This window comes from Ochotona princeps, chromosome 13, assembly GCF_030435755.1.
Source record: "Ochotona princeps isolate mOchPri1 chromosome 13, mOchPri1.hap1, whole genome shotgun sequence".
Classification (NCBI taxonomy): domain Eukaryota; kingdom Metazoa; phylum Chordata; class Mammalia; order Lagomorpha; family Ochotonidae; genus Ochotona; species Ochotona princeps.
Window position 1 is genome coordinate 26,227,025 of NC_080844.1, and position 22,636 is coordinate 26,249,660.

The 22,636-nt window shown below is 39.1% G+C and overlaps 1 protein-coding gene across 1 annotated transcript in view; it reads left to right on the forward strand.

Moving 5' to 3' along the window:
- Positions 1–2,360, forward strand: part of CABCOCO1 (ciliary associated calcium binding coiled-coil 1) — a 96,047-nt gene extending 93,687 nt beyond the window's left edge. The window contains exon 8 of the mRNA XM_012926488.3: positions 1,964–2,360. Coding sequence (XP_012781942.2) covers positions 1,964–2,038 — 75 coding nt within the window. The 3' untranslated portion in view covers positions 2,039–2,360. The remainder of the gene's footprint in view (positions 1–1,963) is intronic.
- The last annotated feature ends 20,276 nt before the right edge of the window (positions 2,361–22,636 follow it).

The window sequence follows — 22,636 nt, forward strand, 5'->3', positions numbered from 1 at the left end:
GTCCAATGTGTTGTATGTCATCTATTTGCTGAACACAAGAGTGGCAATTTAAAAAAAAAAAATCTCATGACTACACCTTAAAGAAATATATCATTGGAGAAACACATCATGAGACTGGAATTTGAGATTACAAATTGATAAACTAGAGTATAATGCTAGCATAATCCTGTTTGTGTAATTTTCCATAAATGAATTAACAGGGTGATTAAGTAACTTACCCAGGGCTACATAGCTAAACTGGTCCCTAGATTTCCACATTCTTAACTCAGTGTTCCTTTGAACGGTACTAATCATTCATGAGCAGATTAAAGCGTTGTGGAAAGTGGCCAGTATTCTGTAACTTGGAGAACCATTTTATCTCTGCCTGCCTCTTCCACTCAATTACCAAGAAATGAACAGTTAAGAAATCGGAAATCAGAACTTGATCCTGAAGTTTAAAAACTCTAATCAGAGTGACTGATATGCCAGTGAGTTCTAAATCCAGAATTTTTTAAAGATGTGTTTTGTTAGTTCAAAAGGCAGAATGCTAAGGAAGAGAAAGATCTGCTATCTATTGGCTCATTCTCAAATGGGCATAACAAGTGGGGCTGGGCAAGGTTAAAGCCAGGAGCCCAGAACTCCACCTGAGTCTTTATATGGGTGACAGGAGCCCAAGTACTTGTGTCACCATCTGTTATCTTAGCTCATTAGCAACATGCAGATCGGAAGTAGAGAGGTGAGGATTCAAATCAGTGCTCTATATAGGGATTCCTAAATTTCAGTCAGGTGCTTAATCCACTACACCACATGTCAGACCTTGAATTCACAATTACTGACATCAGCGGGATATTTTCAGAAATATCAATGCCTACCATGAATGTAAGCAAAATATCATGAGATAAAGCAAACTAGGGTGGACTTTTCGTAATCTGTCTACTTTAGTTATACTCTTAAGTGAATAAACCTGAAAATTTTTATCTGGATCTAAAATTATTTCATTTAAAAAAATTTTTTCTATCTAAAAGAAAACCAGAAAGGTTTCTCAAAATACAGCTATTATTAAGACCTCCAATTATACACACACACACACATATATATACATATATATATATATATAAACATTTTAACATTCTAAATTTTGGATGCCTGTATGTGTGGTAACTGTTCTTCACGCCTTTGTAAATGTGTTTTACATCACCTAAAAATACCGACAGAGCCTCGTTTTGCCTCATGTACAACTGCTGGCTTCTCTGTACATAATTTTATTGTCCATCATGACAAAGGACAGACATTTCCAGAGCTACTAATGTTCAGCTAATATGCCAGCGTTTCTGGAATAGTGCGGGTAGCCGTGTTAGTCCGCAGAGCATCACTGCCAGAGGCTAAGTGCTACCACAGCCACAGCAATCAGTAAAACCTGTCAGTGATCGCTTGCTCCTTCCTACCAAAAATACATGGCAAAGTGGCATGAGTCCAAGAGTTATAATGTATGAGGAAAGCTCTTAATTATGAGAATTGTTCTAATTGTGAGATTATTTGTGTTGGTATTTCAAAACAGCAGCTTTTCAGGATCTCATTTAGAATGTGTTGCGCAGGAGACAAAAACATCCATCCTGAAGGGGCGGAGGGACCAACTGCAATAACTGAGCCCAGAGCAGTTATTCTGATTCGGTGCTTATTGGTAAAGTCTGTCTGAAAATACAGATAAATTATCCTATCTTCCAACACAAGGCGATGTGAAAAATGACTGTCCAAATACCACTTCCTGTTCATAGTAGACATGCTATACATTGGGAATGTGCAGAGAAATATGATAAAGTGTTATCACATCACTACAGGCTGAAGCACAGCTATGTCTCCAAACAGGAAGGTGTGTGAGGGATAATGTCTGTCTTTAGGCACTATAGTATGTCAAAACCACAAAGACAATGTGCAGCCAAAGATAGCTCCATCATAACCACTTTTTTTATGATTGTCTTCACAGACTGAGATAAACGAAAAGCTGCAAATACAGGAAGAGGCCTTTAATGCACGCATAGAAAAATTGAAAAAGGCCTGAGGACTCAGTACAAGGAGAGTGATGCTAAACTTGACGCAGAGACCAACAAAACCATCCGGAGTAATAGGCTCTCTAAATCGTCCTATCGCCTTCATTTAGCTGTGAAAGAAAAACCAGGCCCCCAATTTTTATTATCCTTGGTAATTAGGAAAGTATTGGTCCCAATTTTGTTATCTCTTGTCCTTTAACAACCTCTGAATTTATTGCACGAAATGTAATAGGAACATTGTGTATACAAGAGTTTGCAGAACTATAGATAATAATATAATTACTTTTATGATAGTCCCTTGATGGTTTGACTAATAAACACTATTCATCTTCAGTGTGAAATCAGCCAACTTTTTAAATAATGAGAAATAAAGAAAAAATAATAATTTTTTCCATATTGACCCAAATTAACTGTCACATTACTGGAGCACAAGATACTGGTACCACTATGCTAAGGCTAAATTTTGCTAAACAATAGCAATCTAAATGCATATAATGTGGAGGTTTTTTTTAAACTTAAATCATTTGGTTTTCTTACTTAAACATTGCAGTGTGAAGCCAATTTTCTGAAATTATATAATGCAGTTTGGAGCATTTTAATTTATTCTGTACTGTATTTGTTATTTCTAATCTTGTTACTCTCCCAGGAGAATACATGACCTATATAAAAAGAAGTATAAAGTGGTTATTAAAGACCAAACTATGTATGGATTGTAAAATCTTACATACAAATCAAGCTCACAGAGCTGATGAAATTAACCATTATACTGCAATGAAATGATTGCAAATATCTGAAGCCTTTCAATACCTTTATTAAAACACAGTTTCAAAAGAAAAATAATGATTTGCCAACTGATAGTCTCTGGTTAGACGAACTGATCATTTACTCCTGAAAGAGCTTTCCAACATTCTCAGACTTGCAGTATTCCAGAAAGGAAGTAGAGAATTGTTAAGACAAAGCAACTCTCCACAAGACTTTTCCAGGGTATGCAATATTTGCCTCTCTGGGTCAGCTGCTGTGAAAATGGGTTAAAATCTTTAAATTGTCCAAAACATATTCACTTGGGGACAGAGACAGACTTGGGAGCATAGGGTCATTTTCTAGCTACGCTAAGCAATGAAGTAGGGGTCTCCCTTAAGGCAGAACCACATTTGCTGCTCAGGCACCTCTAAGACTTTTTCCCCTGCTTTGCTGCCACTTCTAATGAAAGCACTGATGGCCACTGGAGATCACTAAGAGGGGTCCAAGGCTGGATTCCATCATGGGATCTATTCTCCATGGAAAACAAAAAAAAAAGTAGGATTTGGGAGGGGAAGCAAGCAGGCAATAGAAGGAAAGATATCAGAAACCTAAAAGTGAATCAAAAACAGCCCAGGGATCCCTGCATACAACATTGAGATATTCTATAAACACACCTGAAGCTGTAGCCTTGAGACTAAACTCCTTGGGGTCTGACACTCTCTTCACCATTGGCTGGTGTGTGACCAGTGGATAGTGAGGCTACTCAACTTTGTCTGCTCATCTATTAAATGCAGAGACTACTTATTTTCAAGGCAGTGATGATAATTCACTGAATTCTCGGGAGAAGACTTTGGTTCTAAGATTTGGCAAAATGCCACTGTCCATTCTTAATACTCCTTATCCAATTGTTCAGTCAGCCTGCTCTGTGTCTGCACCAGCAGCTGTGGGGTGCTGTGTGCTCCCATTAGTGGAAGTCCTCCCGTTGCTGAAGCAACTGTGTCAGCCCAATCTTAATATTAAAGAAAATAATAAGATTTTAAAAAAAGAAAGCAATCAAGACAGCAGCAGCCACACATTGTAAGCTACAATCTGTTCTCTTTTAATTTCAATTTATAAAAGAATATGACAATTTTATTCGAAAGAAAGAAAAGCAGGAAAGAAGGAAGAAAAAAAGGTGGATCTGGCGCAATAGCGTAGTGGGTAAATCCTCGCTTTGCATGTGCCAGGATTCCTAAGGGCACCTGTTCATGTCCTAGATGCTCCATTTCCCATCCAGTTTCCTGCCTGTGGCCTGGGAAAGCAGTCGAGGACAACCCAAAGCCTTGCGGCCCTGCACCTGCTTGGGAAACCAGGAAGAGGCTCCAGACTCCTGGCTTTGGATCAGCACAGCTCCAGACATTGCGCCGCTTGGGGAGTGAACCATTTGATGGAAGATCTTCCTCTCTGCCTCTCCTTCTCTTTGTATATCTACCTTTCAATAAAAATAAATAAACCTTTAAGAATAAATAAATATTTTTTAATCATGGAAAGAAAGTATAGGCAATGAAAAATCGATCTCACTCCTGGGTACTCTCCCTCCTCTCTCCATTGGCAACTATAGCTTGCAGTAAAATTTAAAGACTTTTTTGTTTTCTCACCCATTTCGACAGTTGTATATTGCATAAATGAGATTTTATCCCCACATGATTTGCTCTGTACTTTATCTTCCTTTTTTCATGGAATGTGTGTTATACAGAGGAGTTAATCCTATAGCCTTATTTTGATGACCCTGTTTCATTTTGTCAGTTCCGTGATTTTTAAACCTGTGCTACTATGAAGTTTTTATTGTTTCTAGAGATTTTGGGTTTTTTTTTTTTAATCACAATGTTCATTGCTATTCTTGTACGTCTTTGGAAGTATGTATGATTACACCTGCGGGAGGACATTCTAGAGACATGAGTGAGTGTGTAGTGCATTGGGTTAATCTACCACTTGGAACGTCCACAACAGAGTGTCTGGGACCTAGTTCCACCTCCACATCTGATTCAGTGTCCTGCTAGTAAGTCTCCTGGGAGGCAGCTGATAATAACTGAAGTACTTAGGTCTCAGCCTCCTGTGGGAGACCCAGATGGAGTTAAGAGCTTCTAACTTCAGCCTGGCCTGCCCTGAGCAATTGGAACCATTTGGGGAGTGAACCAGTGAGTAGAAGATCTCTCTCTCGTAATCTGTGTGTATGTATGCGCACATGCAAGTTGTGTCATTCAGCATTTCAAATATATGTTTTAACTTTTTAAAATAAAAACCTTAAAACAATTTCAGAAAGAGAATTTCTAGATCAGATTGCATGTGGATTTTCCATTTTGATAGACATTAACAAAGACACCATGTGACGTGTCTACCAATGGCACACGAGAATGCCTCTCTTCTCTACATAGTTATCAGGAGCAGACACTAGCCAGTTTTTTATCTTTGCTGCCCTTATGGAAAAAAAATAACATATCATTGTTATAATTTGCTTTTACTGTTCTGCACATGGATCAAGCCCTTGCTCCTGCATTGATAAGCAAATATGTAAGACATTTAATCCATATTCATTAATACTTAGAACAACCCTAAGAGATGATGATGCTATAGATAGATAAGGAGAGAGATATGATTGACCTTATTTGATGATTATAGAGCCTGAAGCTCAGAAAGATTGTTAACTTAAACCAAATTATACATTTGAGGCTCAGTGCGTCAAACCCAGGTCTGCCCTATTTTGAAGATGTTGAAACTAGGATACAGAAAACTTTGAAGCAATTTTCCCATGATCAGACAGCTAGTAAGTGCAATAATTACAAAGTCCACATACTTGGAGTGGATGTTTAACCTAGGGGGCAAATCACCTGTATCCTGAACCCCCTTCCCTGAGTTGGATTCTGGGCTCCCACACCTGACCTAGTTCCTGCCAGCAAAGACTCAGGCAGGTCACAGTGATGGTTTACGTATGATTCTTGTCACGCACATGGGAGATGCAGATTGAGTTCCCAGCTCCTGGCTTTACTCAGCACTCGCCCAGACATTGCAGGCATCTGTAATGTGAACCAGTGTAAGGGAATCTGTTTTCTCTCTTTTTTCAAATAAATAACTTAAAAAAAAAATAAGTAAAACCCACACACAGAACCTTTGTGTTCATTCCCTATTAGCAGCGAAGAGGAACAGCTTCGACATATCATCAGCACATGAAATAGATGTATGCAAGAGTAGAATGCGTAACCCTTCTGCATCCATTCACGCTTCCATACAGTTTGCATTCAACAAGTCCCTCATAAGTACCCGGGCATTTAGTGGTGAGCCAGACAGACTTGTTCTTTGTGTTCACAATCTTACAAAGAGTTAATACCGGCAATATTGAGGACACACTCCAGAGAGTTCTGAGATTGTGGAATAAAGGAGCCTCATCTCATATGGTGAAGACACGTGAGCTGGGTTCTGAAACACAGGTAGAATGTTACTAGGCAAGTGAAAGTGAAGGAAGTTATGTGTCAGGTGAAGAGGGAAGCCTAGGGCACGATTGGGACTGAGCAATTGGCCAGGAGCAGATACGTCACAGGATCGCAGCCTGCACCCAATGAAAATAGATTATTGATAAATTTTAAAAAGAAGGAAAAATCGGAGTAGTGTTTGGGAAAAGCTCACATCCTGATAGCAGAACTTGTAGAAAGTGTTCTCATAAAAAAAGATTCCTACTGCAAGTGATACTGATGCATCACTTCCCAGAAAAAAGAAACAACTGCTGCCAAGTCACAGGATCCACCCACTCTGTATAGTCTTTGTCACAGAGGCAGTCTCTGAAAGAGCTCATTAAAAATATCAGACTATCAGCTAGACAAGAAGCCAGTTTTCCCATAGCACTTGTATGAAAATGTGTGTCTTCCATTTCCAGAAATACTTTGGAAGACATTTTTCCTAGCCCACCTAATAAGTTTCAAAGAGTAAATACATGCATTATGGTATAAACAAACAAGAGTCTGCCACCACTTCATATATTTGCCGGTACTGTTGCACCAAAATATAACATAGGGTCATTTTTCTAAAATCCGAATATAAAGCCCTATTGCTAGCCTTCATTTGATTATAACCATTCAACCATCCTGGTAGATAATAAGTTTGCATGTTCTTAGATTGTATTTCATTATGCTTCAGTTCCCCCAGAAAATAAATGTGGTCCTTTTTCCAACAATTATAGAGGTGCAATTCTTCCGACATCTCAAATTTCAGAGTCCCAGGAAGACCTCCCCCATTTGGACATCAAAGTCATTTTTTCCTGGACATTAGTTATTAAGTAAAAGAAGTCAGGACCCCTTGGTGACAGCCAAAATCCTTATTAATTTAAATTTTCTAAGCCAAATGAATCTAGATCAAAACAGCACCATGATGTTGGAATTTACAAATTCCAAAACAGAATATCAAAAGCCTATTTCCTTTTCATAAAAGTACCCCTTGCTAAGAAGGTCAGTTTATCATATTTTATTTGTCAGAGCTGCTAAAGAGATTTCTCTTTGTTATTCAATTTGATTTTTAACTTCAGAGAATGTTCAGTGAAGATGTCTCCAGTGGTCACTCCAAACACAATGGTATTTGTCTCTTCTTTTTCATTTACCTTCTAATTTATTCTGGGTACTTTGCAGTTACTGGAATGAAATAAGTATGGCAAAATTCCTGGTTGCATAGAATGAATCATGTTTATAATCTAGTGGCACATTACAAACAGGTGAGTAAATAGGTTGATTTCAGATAAGGATGATAGGAGTGAATAATCCAAAAAGTGGAACAAAAATGTATGCAGCCACTTTACCTGGGATGATCTCAGAAACCTCCTTGGAGGGGTGACTTAGGGAGCTGGACTGAAGTCCCTTGGTTCCAGGAAGGCAGAACAGCAGATAAAATGGGCTCTATTGTGTTGTCAAGCAGAACTTCTCATCACCCTAACTGACCCCCAGGCAAGAGGAGCACTCAGGGTCACACTGCTGGAAAGCCATCAGGCTGGCTTGCTAGTTCAGGTCCCTGATTCCTAAGCTAGGGTTCTTCCTGCTCCCCACATTGCCCAGCGCATATAACCTGAGTTTTTCAGGAAAACACGCAGAACTATGCCACGAGATGCATTATCAGGGGAATGCCTAAACCCAAAGAATCCTATGTACTTAACAGAATATTAAGAACAAAGTTTAGTGGTTAAAATGCTCATCTCGCATAATGCAGGAGTGCCTGGGTTCAATTCCCAGCTCTGCTCCTAATTCTAGCTTCTTTCTAATGTACGATCTGGGAAGCAGCCAGTGATGGAATGACAACCCTGCCTACATGGCACATAAAGAATGGCATATAGTCCATTTGCAAACTAGAGATGGGGAAGATGCTCATACAAAGAGAGAGTGTTAGAACAAAGCCTGTTGTAAAGAGGCAATTACAAACTCTGCCGGTCTGGACCTCTCTAGACCTCTTCCAGTTCCAGCGTGGAATGTGGAACTTTCTAAACCTGTTCATACTTCGTAAACTCCGAGTGATTGATTTGTTTTAGCACCTGACTCTTTACAGCACATCATGATGCAGTTCACCATCTCATATTGAATAAAGGGATTAACCATTTGTAGAATGACCCATCTTTCACAAAGAGAGAAGTCTGGAGCTGGGTCAGTCCTCCATAAATGATTATTCCTTGCCCTATATATCATAGAAACCACAATGAATTCATGAATGCTACCCAGCCTCTTAAAATTAAGAGACTTCATAATAACTGTATCACCTATTATCACTAAAAATAAGGTTAAAACAAACTGAATATTATAATCCTTATTGAATATTAACTTATGGCAACTATTATGCTAATACACTGAGAACAAAATACATATTGTATAGGAGTGATCTTGACATTTTGAGCGTTGATTCTTGTTTATATCCAGTGTCTATACTCTGGACGAACAGCAGCATTTCTACTTACTACTTGTTGAACTCTTTTTTTAGCGAATTTTTTAAGAAGAAAAACAAAAATCAAAGAGGAAAAAGGCATCTATTTTCTTATACCAAATGACATATTATGCTTGGCACTGTCAATGACCTTCATAAAACCAAGGTCCACATTCAATAAAAATAAAATTACCTTAGCACATTTTATTATCTCTTATCCCAAATCCTAGGGATTACAAGCACTTCAAGACTTTGGGGATTTTTCAGATACATGCATAAATATATATAATATAATATATCTTGACTGGGATGATATTCTACCAGCTTTAACTTTGGGCCAGAGATAGTCTCCCCAAGAAACTGTTCAACCCATCTGGACGATGGGTAGCTGGACTCTATGCTTGGTATATGTTTGCAAAGAAAGAATCTTGATTGAATTTGAACTGTAATACTGCAACAAGGTGGAGGAATCCACCGGGGGGAAGGGTGTGGGGAGGGGTGGGGAGATTCCCAGAGCCTATGAAACATAATGCAAAATAATTAATAAAAAAATATATCTGATACACATCAGATATATTCAAGCATATATATCTAAACAAAGTTCATTTAAGTTTCACATACACCTTACATGCCTAAAGATAATTTTTCATATATGTAATATATTGTATCGGATGTATATATCAGGCATATGCAAATATATCCAATATATATTAGATATATATCTAAGATATCTGACATATATCAGATATATGCAACTATACATATCTAAACAAAGTTTACTTAAGTTTCACATACACCTTACTCACGTGGCTAAAGATAATTTTATACCACATCTCTAGTGTGATTGCATTTTGACTGCAGCCAGTCCCATGAGGGCAAGTGTGGAGTTTCTCACATGTATTATCACTTTCTACTTGTGACATGCAGGAAGGGACATTAATCTTCCAACCCCACACAGGAGTCAAGCTCTGGCAATGTCCAACAGGATTTGTGTGGATTTTCATTCCTTATTTATTTCAGTATAATTGATGTTACTATTTTTCATTAAAATTATATTTCATGTTGTTATTAGACTTTATGAATTAGGATAAAGTTTATAATGAATTAGTAATGTCTGAAGATACAAAATGAGAGAATGAAAATTGTTCGCACTACACTTTTCCATATTCATAACTTGTTATCCCTGCTTAGGCATTATGTCTGAGTGATTAAACAGAAGTAATGATCCATGGGATTCAATTTTAAAATAGCAGGACCATTAGACTGTAGTGCTGAAAAACTTGAGCTTTATCTTTTTAACTCTTATGAAACAGCTGGAACCCAGAAAAATAGGTCCATATTAGGATCCAGATCTTCGTTCACTCATCAGACATGCTCATATTCGATGTTGTTTTTCAGTTGCCATCCACGTACCAGCAGCTTTGCCAAGCACACACCACCAAAAAGAGATGGAACCACTGCTCTCGCAGAACTTGCAGTCCAGGGGGAAAGATGGATTTTAAGCAATGACACAACTATTAAAAAAAAAAAAAAGAAAAAGATCCACAACAGGTACTATTTTAAAAGATGTACCCTGCACTGATGCGATGAGAATTTACACAGAGGAAATTGACCAAATCAAGATAGGTTCCCACTACGAGAGTCACTCTTCAAGGATTAAAAAGATTAATGAATTGGTCACTTGGCAAAAATGGAAGGAAGGAGTTTTCAGAAAAAGAAAGAAATAACCAAGTGCAAAATCCTTGTGGAAATAACACAGATATGACAGGATGCCAGTGAAAATGAAACCTTGTAAATGAGAGAGCGTTTTCAAAACTGAAGGTTCATGGGTAAGTAAAGTCAAGATAGATTGTTGTCTTTTACCTAAAGGCATTAAGATGTTACTGGAGGATCTGAAGCAGAGATTTGGAGGCAGATGGTAAGACTAGGCATGCTTTCCTTGTGAAGATGACTCTAATCGTAGTTGGGAGGGGGACTGGAAAAGAGGCAAGCTAAGATGGGGCTGTCACCCCTGTGGGACATTTAGCAGCCCAGGGATCCTGCTGTTACACCGCATGACATGTTGATCGCTGTACAACAAAATCTGTTCTTCCATTCTTTCAAAGCTCATGATTGGATTCATTTCCCAGGTCCTTTTGCAGCTAAGCGGGACTGTGTGCCTAAGCCCCCCTCCCTGGAAGATGGATCAAAACGATATGTGCTCCTTTAAGGACATTGCTCAACACTAGACAATGTCTTGTTTCCCTGGCTATATGGAGTGGGAGGGTAAAAACTACGAAGTCACAAAGCATCTACCAACCTGAGCTTCTGAATGACCACATGGCCTAGGTCCAGCCCCACCAGGAGCACAAGGCCAGACTGTCTCATGAGCCAGAGACAGACTTCCCATTTCTTCAAACTGCCTCATTCATGGTTCTATCCATCACAGTAAGTTAGCCTGCCCTCATTAGCTCAGTGGATATGCCCCTCAATGTTTATGCATATGCAGCATGTCTCTTCTGGACAAATATCTAAAAACAGGAACAACTGGAAAATTCATTGGCTGGGGCCTGCTTCTAGTTTTATTTTATAAAGTAATTACTTCTTAGTTTATGTAAGCCCAAATCCCTTCCAAACTAACATTCTATGAATAATCCACTGAGCCTATAATGAATTTCACACTCAGGAGCTTGGTACAGGCGACACCTTAAATATTTTCTCCTTTAAGTGACACAATTGTTTTTTAAAAATATCTGTGATAGACATATAAACAATGGCCTACATTATTAATATAATATTTTCCTTAGACCAAGGTCTTTTCTTCAGTTAATATACTCTTCAACTCACTAAAAATTATTTATTTACTACCTAGCTAAATCCCTCCCTAGAGCAAATGCCAATATATTGGTCGCCACGAATATGAACTGTAAACCAATTTTATAGACTAATAAGAATGTCTGATATACATTCTGCTTTAGATAGTAGGTTTGCAGATTTAAATATAATGGACAGCCACATCATGTAGTTAGAAACAGACATAGAATTTAGCTTTTCCCTCCCACATATATGCTCGGCCATTAGTTGTGATGATGGGTGACCACTGGAATCAGCTAAAACACTTTGGGCTGCAAGTAAACACAATTTGAACTTCAAAATGACTCAAACAACAACAAAAATGTACTATATTGTCTAACCCAAAAGGAAGTTTGGAGTTGGAGCACCTCAATGACAGGTTCATTGCCACTGCAGTACTCTCCTGAGTGGGCTTTTATTCAGAATTGCCCCCTTTAGTTCCCAAAAACAAGGAATTTTTTCCCCAAAGTCTCTCAGCAAAAGACCAAATCTGTGTCACATGAACAATCGTAAACTAGACATTAGGAAGGGAAGCAGAATTGTCATAAAATGTTTAGGTTAATTAGGATTTGTCACCCAACTACGTAGAGCTACAGAATAGTCTTTAAAAAGCTGGGCAGTCAATAGCTGAACACAAGTGAGATTCCATTATGGAAAAAATATATTAAAAAACGGACTGGCTGTTGGATTGGCAGTTGCCATTTCTACTTCATCATGTGATCTTTACAACATTTAGTACCTTGAAAAGTTCTAACATTCTCAGCATTCTTCATTTCTAAATTTATATTGATAAAGGTAAATGATAGACCATCGATAGATCTGTTCTCTTTTTTCAAAGATTGTACAACTTGGGTGATTACTATCTGTGTGGGTGTGGTTTAAAAGTATTTGTCTTAGAATAAGTTACTGCATCCCAACATGTCTATGAAAAACAGATATGCATTTTTTGAACCAACTCTAATCAGTTCTTAAGGTTCTAGCTTCATATTGTATTATTACCATTTCCTTCCTGCTGAGATTCTGATAACATGGTCATCACTCAAATGTGGCCATTTCTGATTTAGTTAAGTGTCTTTATTCATGGTGTCTTTCTAGATTCCTTTGTTTGTTAAAACAATTTCACAATGCATGGCCAGATCAATTACCCAAGCAAAACTCACAAGCTAGAATTAAATTAAAAAAATAAAACATGCAAAATGGAGGCAAGTATGACTTTGGGAAATTGTTCATGATATAGAAATTTCAAAGGCAATGACTATTATTGAATAGAATAGGTGTTGGTGAGGGAAAATAGTAAGCAAAAATAAAACATTCAAACAAAATGGAAATTTTCTCTTTATAGTGAAGTCACAGATGAGATTTTTCTAAAAATATGTTTTCTATACATTCTAATTTCCACTTTTTGTGCCAACAAGAAACAACACTGCTTCTGGCAAGTTTAGGTTGCAGTCTGACTCTCATTGCGTGTCCAGTTTCCGGACTAACCTCCTGGAAGCCCAGGGAATTTCCAGGCCTCTTTGGGAGGTTTGTGAGTCTCTACAGCACAATAGTCCTTAGGACACAGCAGGTAGATTTTGATCCAGGGAACCAGAAAAGGCTTCCCAGAAATGGTTCCTGTTCTGAAGAAGCTTCCAGTCCAGAGTAGATATATTCCCAGGCCCCCGGCAACGGGTAAATAGACACATCATCCTTGCAGTGCAGAGCTGGCTTCTAGAGCAAGATGCCAGGAAGCATTTGGTTGAGATCAGTGTCACTTTATTCCACTAACGCTCTAAGTTTACTGCTTACAAAATGGATGAGTAGAAAATAATTCAAAGAAGGCAATGTTGAGAAAGCTTCTAAAGTTCTAGTAATGTTCCTGACTTTAAAAAAAAAAATTAAAAACCTAGAAAATTGTCTTAGAACAATACATTTTAAAGAATATTTCAAATTGGTTTAAAATGGAAACAGATGCATCCCCATCAAAGTGAAAATCAACTAAAGATATTGATTTGAATGAATGGTTTGTGCCCCCTGTTCTTGCCTGTCTCCAGTGAGGCCACACTTCTGGATGAACAAGAGCCTTGCTCAGTGCTCGTCTCTGGTTTCCAGCATGATGCTCACATTGAGAGGGGACCGGACGGACCTCAGGGAAGAAAGACCAGAAGGTTTGAAAGCATACTGGCTGGTTGAAGTATTTTTACCAGTAATATTTTACTTCCCCACTACTACCAATTGCATGATGTGATAACTATGAACGTGTAAGACTAAAGTCACTATAATTTCGAGATTATACTATCATCTATACTGAAAATTCATAAGACAAACTGAAGTATGAGTAAGAAGTCAAGAATATAAATGCTAAAACGTAATCTATATATTAATAAAAGTTTAAAAATATAATGAAAAGTTGCATATTAGCAACAAATATACAAAAAGATTTAATATCATTCCATGGATATTTGTACATTTGCATCTGAGGTCAACATAATATGTGATCTGGTGAGAAGACCGATGAAAACAAAAGTAACACCGGGAAAGGAGTTTCAGATTTTTTAAACATTTTGAAGTTAAACAACTTTAAAGAATAGAAGCCAAGTTAATGAAACAGAATTTTTGTCATGGGAAAAATATTTGAGTGGCTCAGTATATCAACCTTGCTGTCCAACCTAAACTCCCTTCTCAATTGTGTATTGCAATAGATAAGCAGCTTAAGTTATCCTAGCCTGCTTTCTCCTCTAAAAATGGAGATTAAAATAACTATAGTAGTATGCTAGTATATCCATTAAAATTGAAAAGGATTTACTATTGGGCCCGGCGGCATGGCCTAGCGGCTAAAGTCCTCACCTTGAACGCCCCGGGATCCCATATGGGCACCAGTTCTAATCCCGGCAGCTCCACTTCCCATCCAGCTCCCTGCTTGTGGCCTGGGAAAGCAGTCGAGGACGGCCCAATGCATTGGGACCCTGCACCCGCGTGGGAGGCCTGGAGGAGGTTCCAGGTTCCCGGCATCGGATCGGCGTGCACCGGCCATTGCGGCTCACTTGGGGAATGAATCATCAGATGGAAGATCTTCCTCTCTGTGTCTCCTCCTCTCTGTATATCTGACTTTGTAATAAATAAATAAATCTTAAAAAAAAAAAGAAAAGGATTTACTATTATACCTAAGTATACCATACTTTATTCTTACAAATCGATGAGAAAGCAAAAACTCTGTTAAAAATGGTGATTGAACAATTAGCTGTTTCAGGAAAAAATGTTTATTGTAGGTACTTATATGTTACATATTTTTAAAAATATACCAAACAGGTAAAGACAGTAAACACAAATGCTAACAATTACAAGATATATATATATATATAAACATATGAATGATTATTTTTCTGAAATTAAGATAGAGCTTGAGCAAATAAAATTGATGAGATATTTTCACAAAGAATAGGCAAAAAAAGAAATTTAAATTTTCTGGAAGTAATTTTGACCTGTGCCATGTGGACAAAAATTTACTATAAATAAGAATAAAGGAAAAAAATAAAAAAAATAAATAATTAAAAAAAAAAGAATAAAGGGAAAAAATTCTGTCAGGAAGAGAGGTATGATCAATATGGAGTTCACAATTTTAATATACAAACAGTTCCTCAGAATAAATACAAAATGCTAATAATTCAACAGAAAAGCTTCAAAAGAAAATACAACTTGCAAATTTAAAAATTAAAGGACATTGCTTAAGCTAATAAGGGCTCCAGCCTGGTTACCTGCAACCAGAGTGTTTGAATTTGACTCTCTGCACCTACTCCCTGCTGAGTTTTCTGATAATACAGACCCACCTAGTTGGGCCCTGGTTATCGACATAGGAGAACTATGGTGAGTAGCTGACACTCACTTTGGTCTGGCCCAGTTCTCGTCTTTGCAGGCATTTGAATCAGCAGAAGAGAGCTCTGTCTACCTGTCTGGCTCCAAGTCTTTGCCTCTTGAACAAAGAAAGGGTGAAAGTACAAATTGTCATTAAGGATGTCAAAGTGTTAAGTTTCATCAGTTCTGGAATCTTTTTCAATTCTGGGTTTTAAATGCACAGTTAATTTTTGGTTTATTTAAAGCCAAAATATCCATAAATGGAAATACAAAAGTAAAAATGTCTCATACACTTATTAGGAACTGCCTATAATGGACTCAAATATTCATCTCTCATTTAACCCCATTCTGTTAAGCCATAAGCCATACTTCAACTTTTTAAACAGCATGTCAGAATATTTCATTTTTATGATATTTCCATAGGATGTACATCCATGAGGACCACAGATTAGTGTAGGAAGGATCAAGGAAAGGGGGGAGGGATGGATGAGACCATTGCTTTCAATTTTCTTTTTCTTCTTTCTCTATCTAGGGGAAGTAGAGAGAGCAGGGAAGATACCGCAATCAGCATCCCAAGTGCATCAGTACCCAGGAATGGGGTACAGCCACCCAGTCTCATCCCAGGATCCCTGATGTGGAGCAGCTCTGAGGGTTCACTCAAGTGGTTTAGATAGTTCTCAAATTCTGCTGATTTCATCGCTGCAAGGATAATGAAATCCTTCCAAGGTCTATTGTCTGACATAGTATACCGTAGAGTCTCCATTTGCCCAGATACTTGCTGTCAACACTTGGCTGGGAAAGCTTCCAATTGGTTTTGCCCTCCATGGTACGAGAAATCCTGAGCATGCCTCATTGAAATGGTTGTCATGTCCCTCAAGTGCATCTGGTCATGCCATTCATTGCTCCATCTTCAGCAACTGAGGAAGTCCGTTCTGGCACATGCACTCCACGGTCAAACCACAGATCCTTCAGTTCTCTCCCTGGTTGGAAGAAGTCATTTTTGATACACTCTTTTTGCTACTCTTAAGGCTTTCTTTTCTGGCATGACCCATGTGACTCTGACAATACTGGTGATTTCCAGATCATAAATACCAGCTGCTAGCATGTGGACTGAGTCAGCCACCACTGAGAAAGCATGAAGAAATCTACTTCCAGGTCTTGCCGTTCTCTACCTCAAGCTGCAAGGCAAGTTGTGGGTGAGGTACAAAACCTTTTCACATGTGAAGCAATTAAGTCAGTCTTATTCCCAGGGAGGTCCAGAATGCTAACATCTCACTCCAGCCCCTCAGATTCAGAAAATAAAACCCAGAAATTTCATTTCAGCAAGTAACTCAATGAATGTTTGGATACCTCAAACCACCGTAATGTCATACTTTTACACTTCTTCTAACATCAAAATCAAGTATTCTGAAGGAAAAAATTTATGTGCTGTACAGCAGGTCTATTTTGTACATTTGGGAGTGACCACCCATCTCGCCTCTCAAATTTAAATTCTCAGGTTTTTGTTACATTTTAGGTGACATCCCTTTAGGTTTGTTCTCTCAATCCCATGCATCAAATTACACTCATCGAAGCCGTCAGTCTTCAAAAGGCACATAACTCCAATCTGGAGTACTTATGATTCAGACATTTAATCATACCATAAACTTAATGAAATCCAATTTGAATGTGGACACCTCAACAGCTACATTGCGTTGAATTCACAACTTTCATAAAATGTGGGTTTTAAAATGAATCACCAGCATAATGGAAAGCTCAGAGGAGAAAGCTCCCCTCTCATTGGTCACTGTCCAGACCTGCAGCTGCCAGGAAAAGGACCAGAGCTGTCAACACAACGCTGTAGCCCAGGCAACCAGCCACACCGCTGGGAACTTTTCAACACTTAAAAAAATGAAAGTTATTATAGAAAATTTTAGATGCTCTCTTGGTTGTTTGGATAGCCCGTAGTTTATAACAGTAATGGTGTCTAAGGGTCAGACTCTGCTTGTCAATTTACAGCCTCCCACCATGAACAGCCCAGAAGTGGCTTGCTTTTTGGGTGTTTCCAACTAACCTGATTGTCATAAAGTGCATATTCCTCCAGTGGTGTCAAGTCTCTGGGGTAGGAGAAAATAGACACTGTGCTGCCAAGATCCCAAAAACCAGTTCTTTACACAGCAGGAAATAAAACTGCCTTTAGCCCTGCAAACATCCAGATGTGGTCTTAATGTTGTTTGGCACCCACTGGGTGAAGACATCTGGATGATTGATTCTAAGCTTTGCATCCAGAAGTTCTTCCATAGCGGTAACTCAACTCGCAACCAAAGCTGACTGGGCTGTGTCGTCATGGCCGAGTTACCTGTGGGAGCTTGTTTCATCAGAAATGTCTCCCCACATTAGCTTTTCCATGTTGGATTGGCGGGCTTTGTGAGAAATAACCTCAGGTTCTGCAGCCTGCTTAGATTCATTCTCTCAGCCACACTTTCTGCTTTTCAATGGTTCCTAGTCATTTTTAAGCTAAACAGGAAATAGACCATATCCTTTCTTACTTTTTTCTTATACAAATACACTGGAATCAACTCATTCTTTTTTTTTAAGATTTATTTTATTTTTTTATTGGAAAGTCAGATATACAGAGAGGAGGAGAGAATGAGAGGATGGTCTTTCATCTATTGATTCGCTCCCCAAGTGGCCACAATGGCCAATGCTGAACCCATCCGAAGCCAGGACCAGGAGCTTATTCCAGGTCTCCCACACGGGTGCAGGGTCCCAAGGCTTTGGGCCGTCCTCGACTGTTTTCCCAGGCCACAAGCAGGGAGCTGGATGGGAAGTGGAGCTGCCAGGATTAGAACTGGTGCCCATATGGGATCCAGGTGTGTGCAAGGCAAGGACTTTAGCCACTAGGTTACTGCGCCGGGCCCTCAACCTATTCTTAAAAAGTATTTACCTGATAAGAATCACGCGTATAAAGGAAAGGCATAGGACTCTCGACATGTCTTGGGTATTTTTTTGAGTCTAATGTGCTGAACTGCAAATTTAATCCACGAAAATGATTTCACGCAAGCACTCTTCTCAAATTCCTTTTGTACAAAATCTCGATGCATTATGTATAGAGTCTGAAAATGGATTAAGCTACATTTGGAGATGGTTGGACTTGTTTTTTGTGTTTTTTTAAATAAGCAAAAAAAAATGAACAGGCTTTTTGTTGTTGCCTTTTTTAACCCTGCTTGTTCTCAAGCAATTCTGCATGGACTGGGTCTTCTCAAAGCTGTCTTCCACAAGATATTTCTTGTCTTTTTTTTTTCATGACAGAAACCTTTAAATGTAATAAGTTTTAATTAGAAGTATGAATGGTGAGTTAAACACATTTCTCTTAGATTTCCCAACTAACGCAAACAAATAGAGCAGCATAAAACTTCTGATTTGTTCTTGGAAGATAATTCAGCAAATGAGTGGAGTCTTATTGAATAAAATATCTCCTGGCCCTCCATGATTGTAACCATCCTGAGGAACAGGGCCACAGAGACTGCAGCCTATGTGTTGGGGAGCAGGCATGAAGAGGGCGTGGAGCCACATGTCTCCCATGCTCAATCAGAACCAGAAGGGCCACGATGGAGGTGGCCACAGGGAGTTGCCAAAACCTCCAAAGACTTGGTTGCACCCTTAGATTCATGCCTGTGTGGATTAAGGCATTTGTTATGCTCTGTTTCATCATCTACTTATTTTTAGCTATCTTTTGAATACTAGAAATCATCATGCAAAAAGAACTGCAATTAGATCAAGGTGATTTTGACTAAAGTTCTAGGTCTACCTTACATAGTTATACGACCTTGTCAAGTAAAGACAACCATCATCTCTGAAGAGACTGCTCTGCGCCTGCGCTATAGGGAGGGCGAAATGAGAGTGGTAGGCATGGGTTTGGTCAAGTCTTTACCTACCCTGCTCAAATCTCCTCTGTATTGAGCAAACTACTGCTTTCTCCTAAGAAAATGGTGACATTCTTCACTCTTCTCCAACATCCATTTTCATGCATGTTTCCCAAACCTGTAGGTGAATTGAACAAGTTGTCAAAAGACGAGACACTCCCAGATTCCATGCTGTTGACTTCCCGCAGCAGGCACTGTGCATGTGGCTGTCTCAGAAGCCTTTCATCTTACCACTCGCTACCTGAAACACTTACAAATGTGGGTTCAGACAAATACAGCCCTCATCACTTCTCACAGTCTCCTTTTTTTAAAGGAACTTTTTTATATCTTTCAAATTTTTAAAGATGTATTTGTTATTTTTATTTCAGAGGCAGAGTTACAGTGAGCAGGAGAGGCAGAGAGAGAGAGAAAACTTCCATGAGCTGGTTCACTCTCCAAATGGCTACAACGGCTGTAGCTAAGCTGATATGAAACCAGGAACCAGAAACATCTAGATCTCCCATGAGAGTGCCCAAGGATTTAGGCCATCTTCTACCACTTTCCCAGGCCACAAGCAGGGAACTAAATAGGAATTGGAACTGCTGAGACTCAAACTGGTGCCAATAAGAAATGCCAGCATGCATGTGGCGGCTCAGCATCGGCTCCCATAGTCTCCTTCTCATCCTGCCACCTCACTCTTCTCACCCTTGACCTTGTGACTAGTTTCTTTTTGTTCCCATTGGTCTCAAGATCTTCAGTTGCATCTGTACTTCCAGTTATCTAGTTCGGACTTTTTGATTCTCTTCATCATCATCATTCAGTTGACTCATTTAAGCATACTCCCATCATCCAGTGCAACTGATCCCAGCTCCTTATACCTCACCCCTGTGAGTGGGACATGCATAAATGAAAATCTTGGTAAACAGGTGCAATTGCTGTGATGTGGCTCTGGAAACATATAATGTAAGGATTTCTGTCAGCAACTGCTGATTCATCTTCTCTTTTGATGCTACAGAGTTAAAAATGATTGGACAATTTCTAATGCTACAGAACAGGTACCCCAGGAGAAGGTGACAGAGAATAATTTCCTTTATTCCCCTTACTGTTCCAACTTCAAGTGATTCCATATAACCATATGTGTAAAATATGCAAAGGAACAAGATACTGTTCATGTCATTGCATATGGACACTGGAATGTCCGTATGATGATGAATGGAGTGTTCAATAGGAAAGATTCAGATTCCATTTTATTCCCTATAATTTCACAGTAATATAAACATTACAAAACATTTATTTCTCAATTTCTATAATGTGGTTGGAGCAAGGACTGTATCTGTCTTACTCAGTGGAAGATTTTTAGAACCCAGCACAGTGCCTGGCATGTTAATAAAGTGTTTCTAAAAATATGTTTTGCCAGAATAAAAACACAGTAGAAAAAAGTAACATGTGAATGATTTCTTATCTGATGCTGATAGAGTAAAGTTAATGATTTAGAGAACAAGTACCCAGCAGTACAACTTGCTAATACCTCTTAAAACATGTTGATGCTCATAAATCCAAAATGAACGACCTGTAAAATCACTTAGGAAGAAATAATACGCATTTAATCAGGCTTCCAGAGGCAAGTCTGAAGAAAAAGCAACAGAATCTCAAGAAGAATTATGAAACCACCTCCACGCAATCACTGGCCGATCACAGACAAGCCACTTGTCCCTCTGCCCACAGGGCTGTCAATTTAGACAATGTTGTTCGGTCATTCATTATGAGACTGCCAAATTACAGCCACCTCCAGGAGCCACATAAAAAGGTTTTAGATTAGCTGAAGAGGGCATGTCCTCTCACAGGTCTCCCCAGCTCACTCTTCCATATTCCACAGAGAGAGCTTAAATACAGGAGAAACTGAACACATCACCGACATAACCGAAGACAGCATCTTCAAAGTCTTACACATGTCCAACCTTAGCTGCATGTCAAAAGGGTACTCCCTCCAGCAAACGAAATTGAAAACACTCTGAAATGCCAGACTGTGTCTTAGCTTTATAATCCAGTGGAAGTTTCTGCAACTGAAGATTGTATAATACCTTTCATGCCATCCTGGATTTTTACCTTTAGCCTGGTAATAAGATTTGCCTTACCTTTCCTGGAGTTTGATTAAGGTCCTGAGGGTGGCCATAAAATGGATCCATGTTTTTGTTACAAACTCAATTAGCAGAAGTTGGAATTGCTCTCTTTAACAAAGTTAAATAAATTGTTAATGAGAAATTTACCTTGCTGGATTTGCTGGTTGCCTTATTAGCTTGGAATCAACACTATTAAAGGAAAAGATGTTTATTAAGGCTTAAAGTGTTTTCTGGATTGAATGTTAAAAAGATAATGTCAGGACAGCAACACCAACTGCCTGCTTCCAAGGCCCAGAGGCGCTTCTGTGACACCCCTCTTAATGTGTGACATTGAGATTCCACTCTGGCCTCCCCACTAGGAAATGGTGACTTACTAGCAAGGTGAAAGTGCTGCACATTTCAGGGCAGCATCAAATGCTTCTCTCTTCACTCATTGCCATGAAAGCAATTTCTAAGCCAAATTGGACAGTAGCCTAAAGAGTGACTACTTTCTGGTAGGTTAGTCTGGGCACAGGAGAACTATTATCTTTCTTCCTCCATCAAGGAGGGAACTATAACATACTTGTCCTAAAAGCTGGGGTGGGGGAAGGAGGGTGTGGTATAGGAGACAAGGAGACAAGGCTATTTGTTCAAATATTTAAGTGTACATGCAGATCCCAAAAGCACCTGCCCCACAAAACAATAATGTATCACTGGCCTGATCTTCAAAAACCCCTAACCTAAACAACCAAGACCAACCTTTGGCAATGTGGTGAACTTGCCTTTTCTCTATTTGTTTCTCTCACAAATATTCTCTTGCCACGGTCAGCCTGGAGCCCATGTGTGGGATTCTGTAGATCATTCCACTCAGACTTCATGGTTTCTACAAGGCTCTGAAGAAGCTGGAAAGCTGAAGGACTCACTTCCCAGAATCTCCTGCAGCTTCAGTTCTATATGAAACCTAGCATCAGGAAAGTGGGCACTGAAGGCACCATGAGATTTCGGAGGGAGAAGCACACATGGAAGTGCAGGCTGCACTCTGCTATTTCTTCCAACCAGCACATCGTGGAGGTGATTGGGAGCTGTAACAGAGTCCCTAGATGCATAGACTAGCATGTAGCAGTTGAGAAGCAAGTTAAGGGCATCTATTTTTACAGGTTAAAAAAAAAAAGACATGCAAGAAGACCTTATTCAACCACATGATCATCTGGGGCAGCAGCTGTGTCACTGGGCCAGTCCCAAGGTATTGTTCTTAGGTGGACTCCTGGAAGTTCAGCTGGTGGCTTTTGTAAGCTCC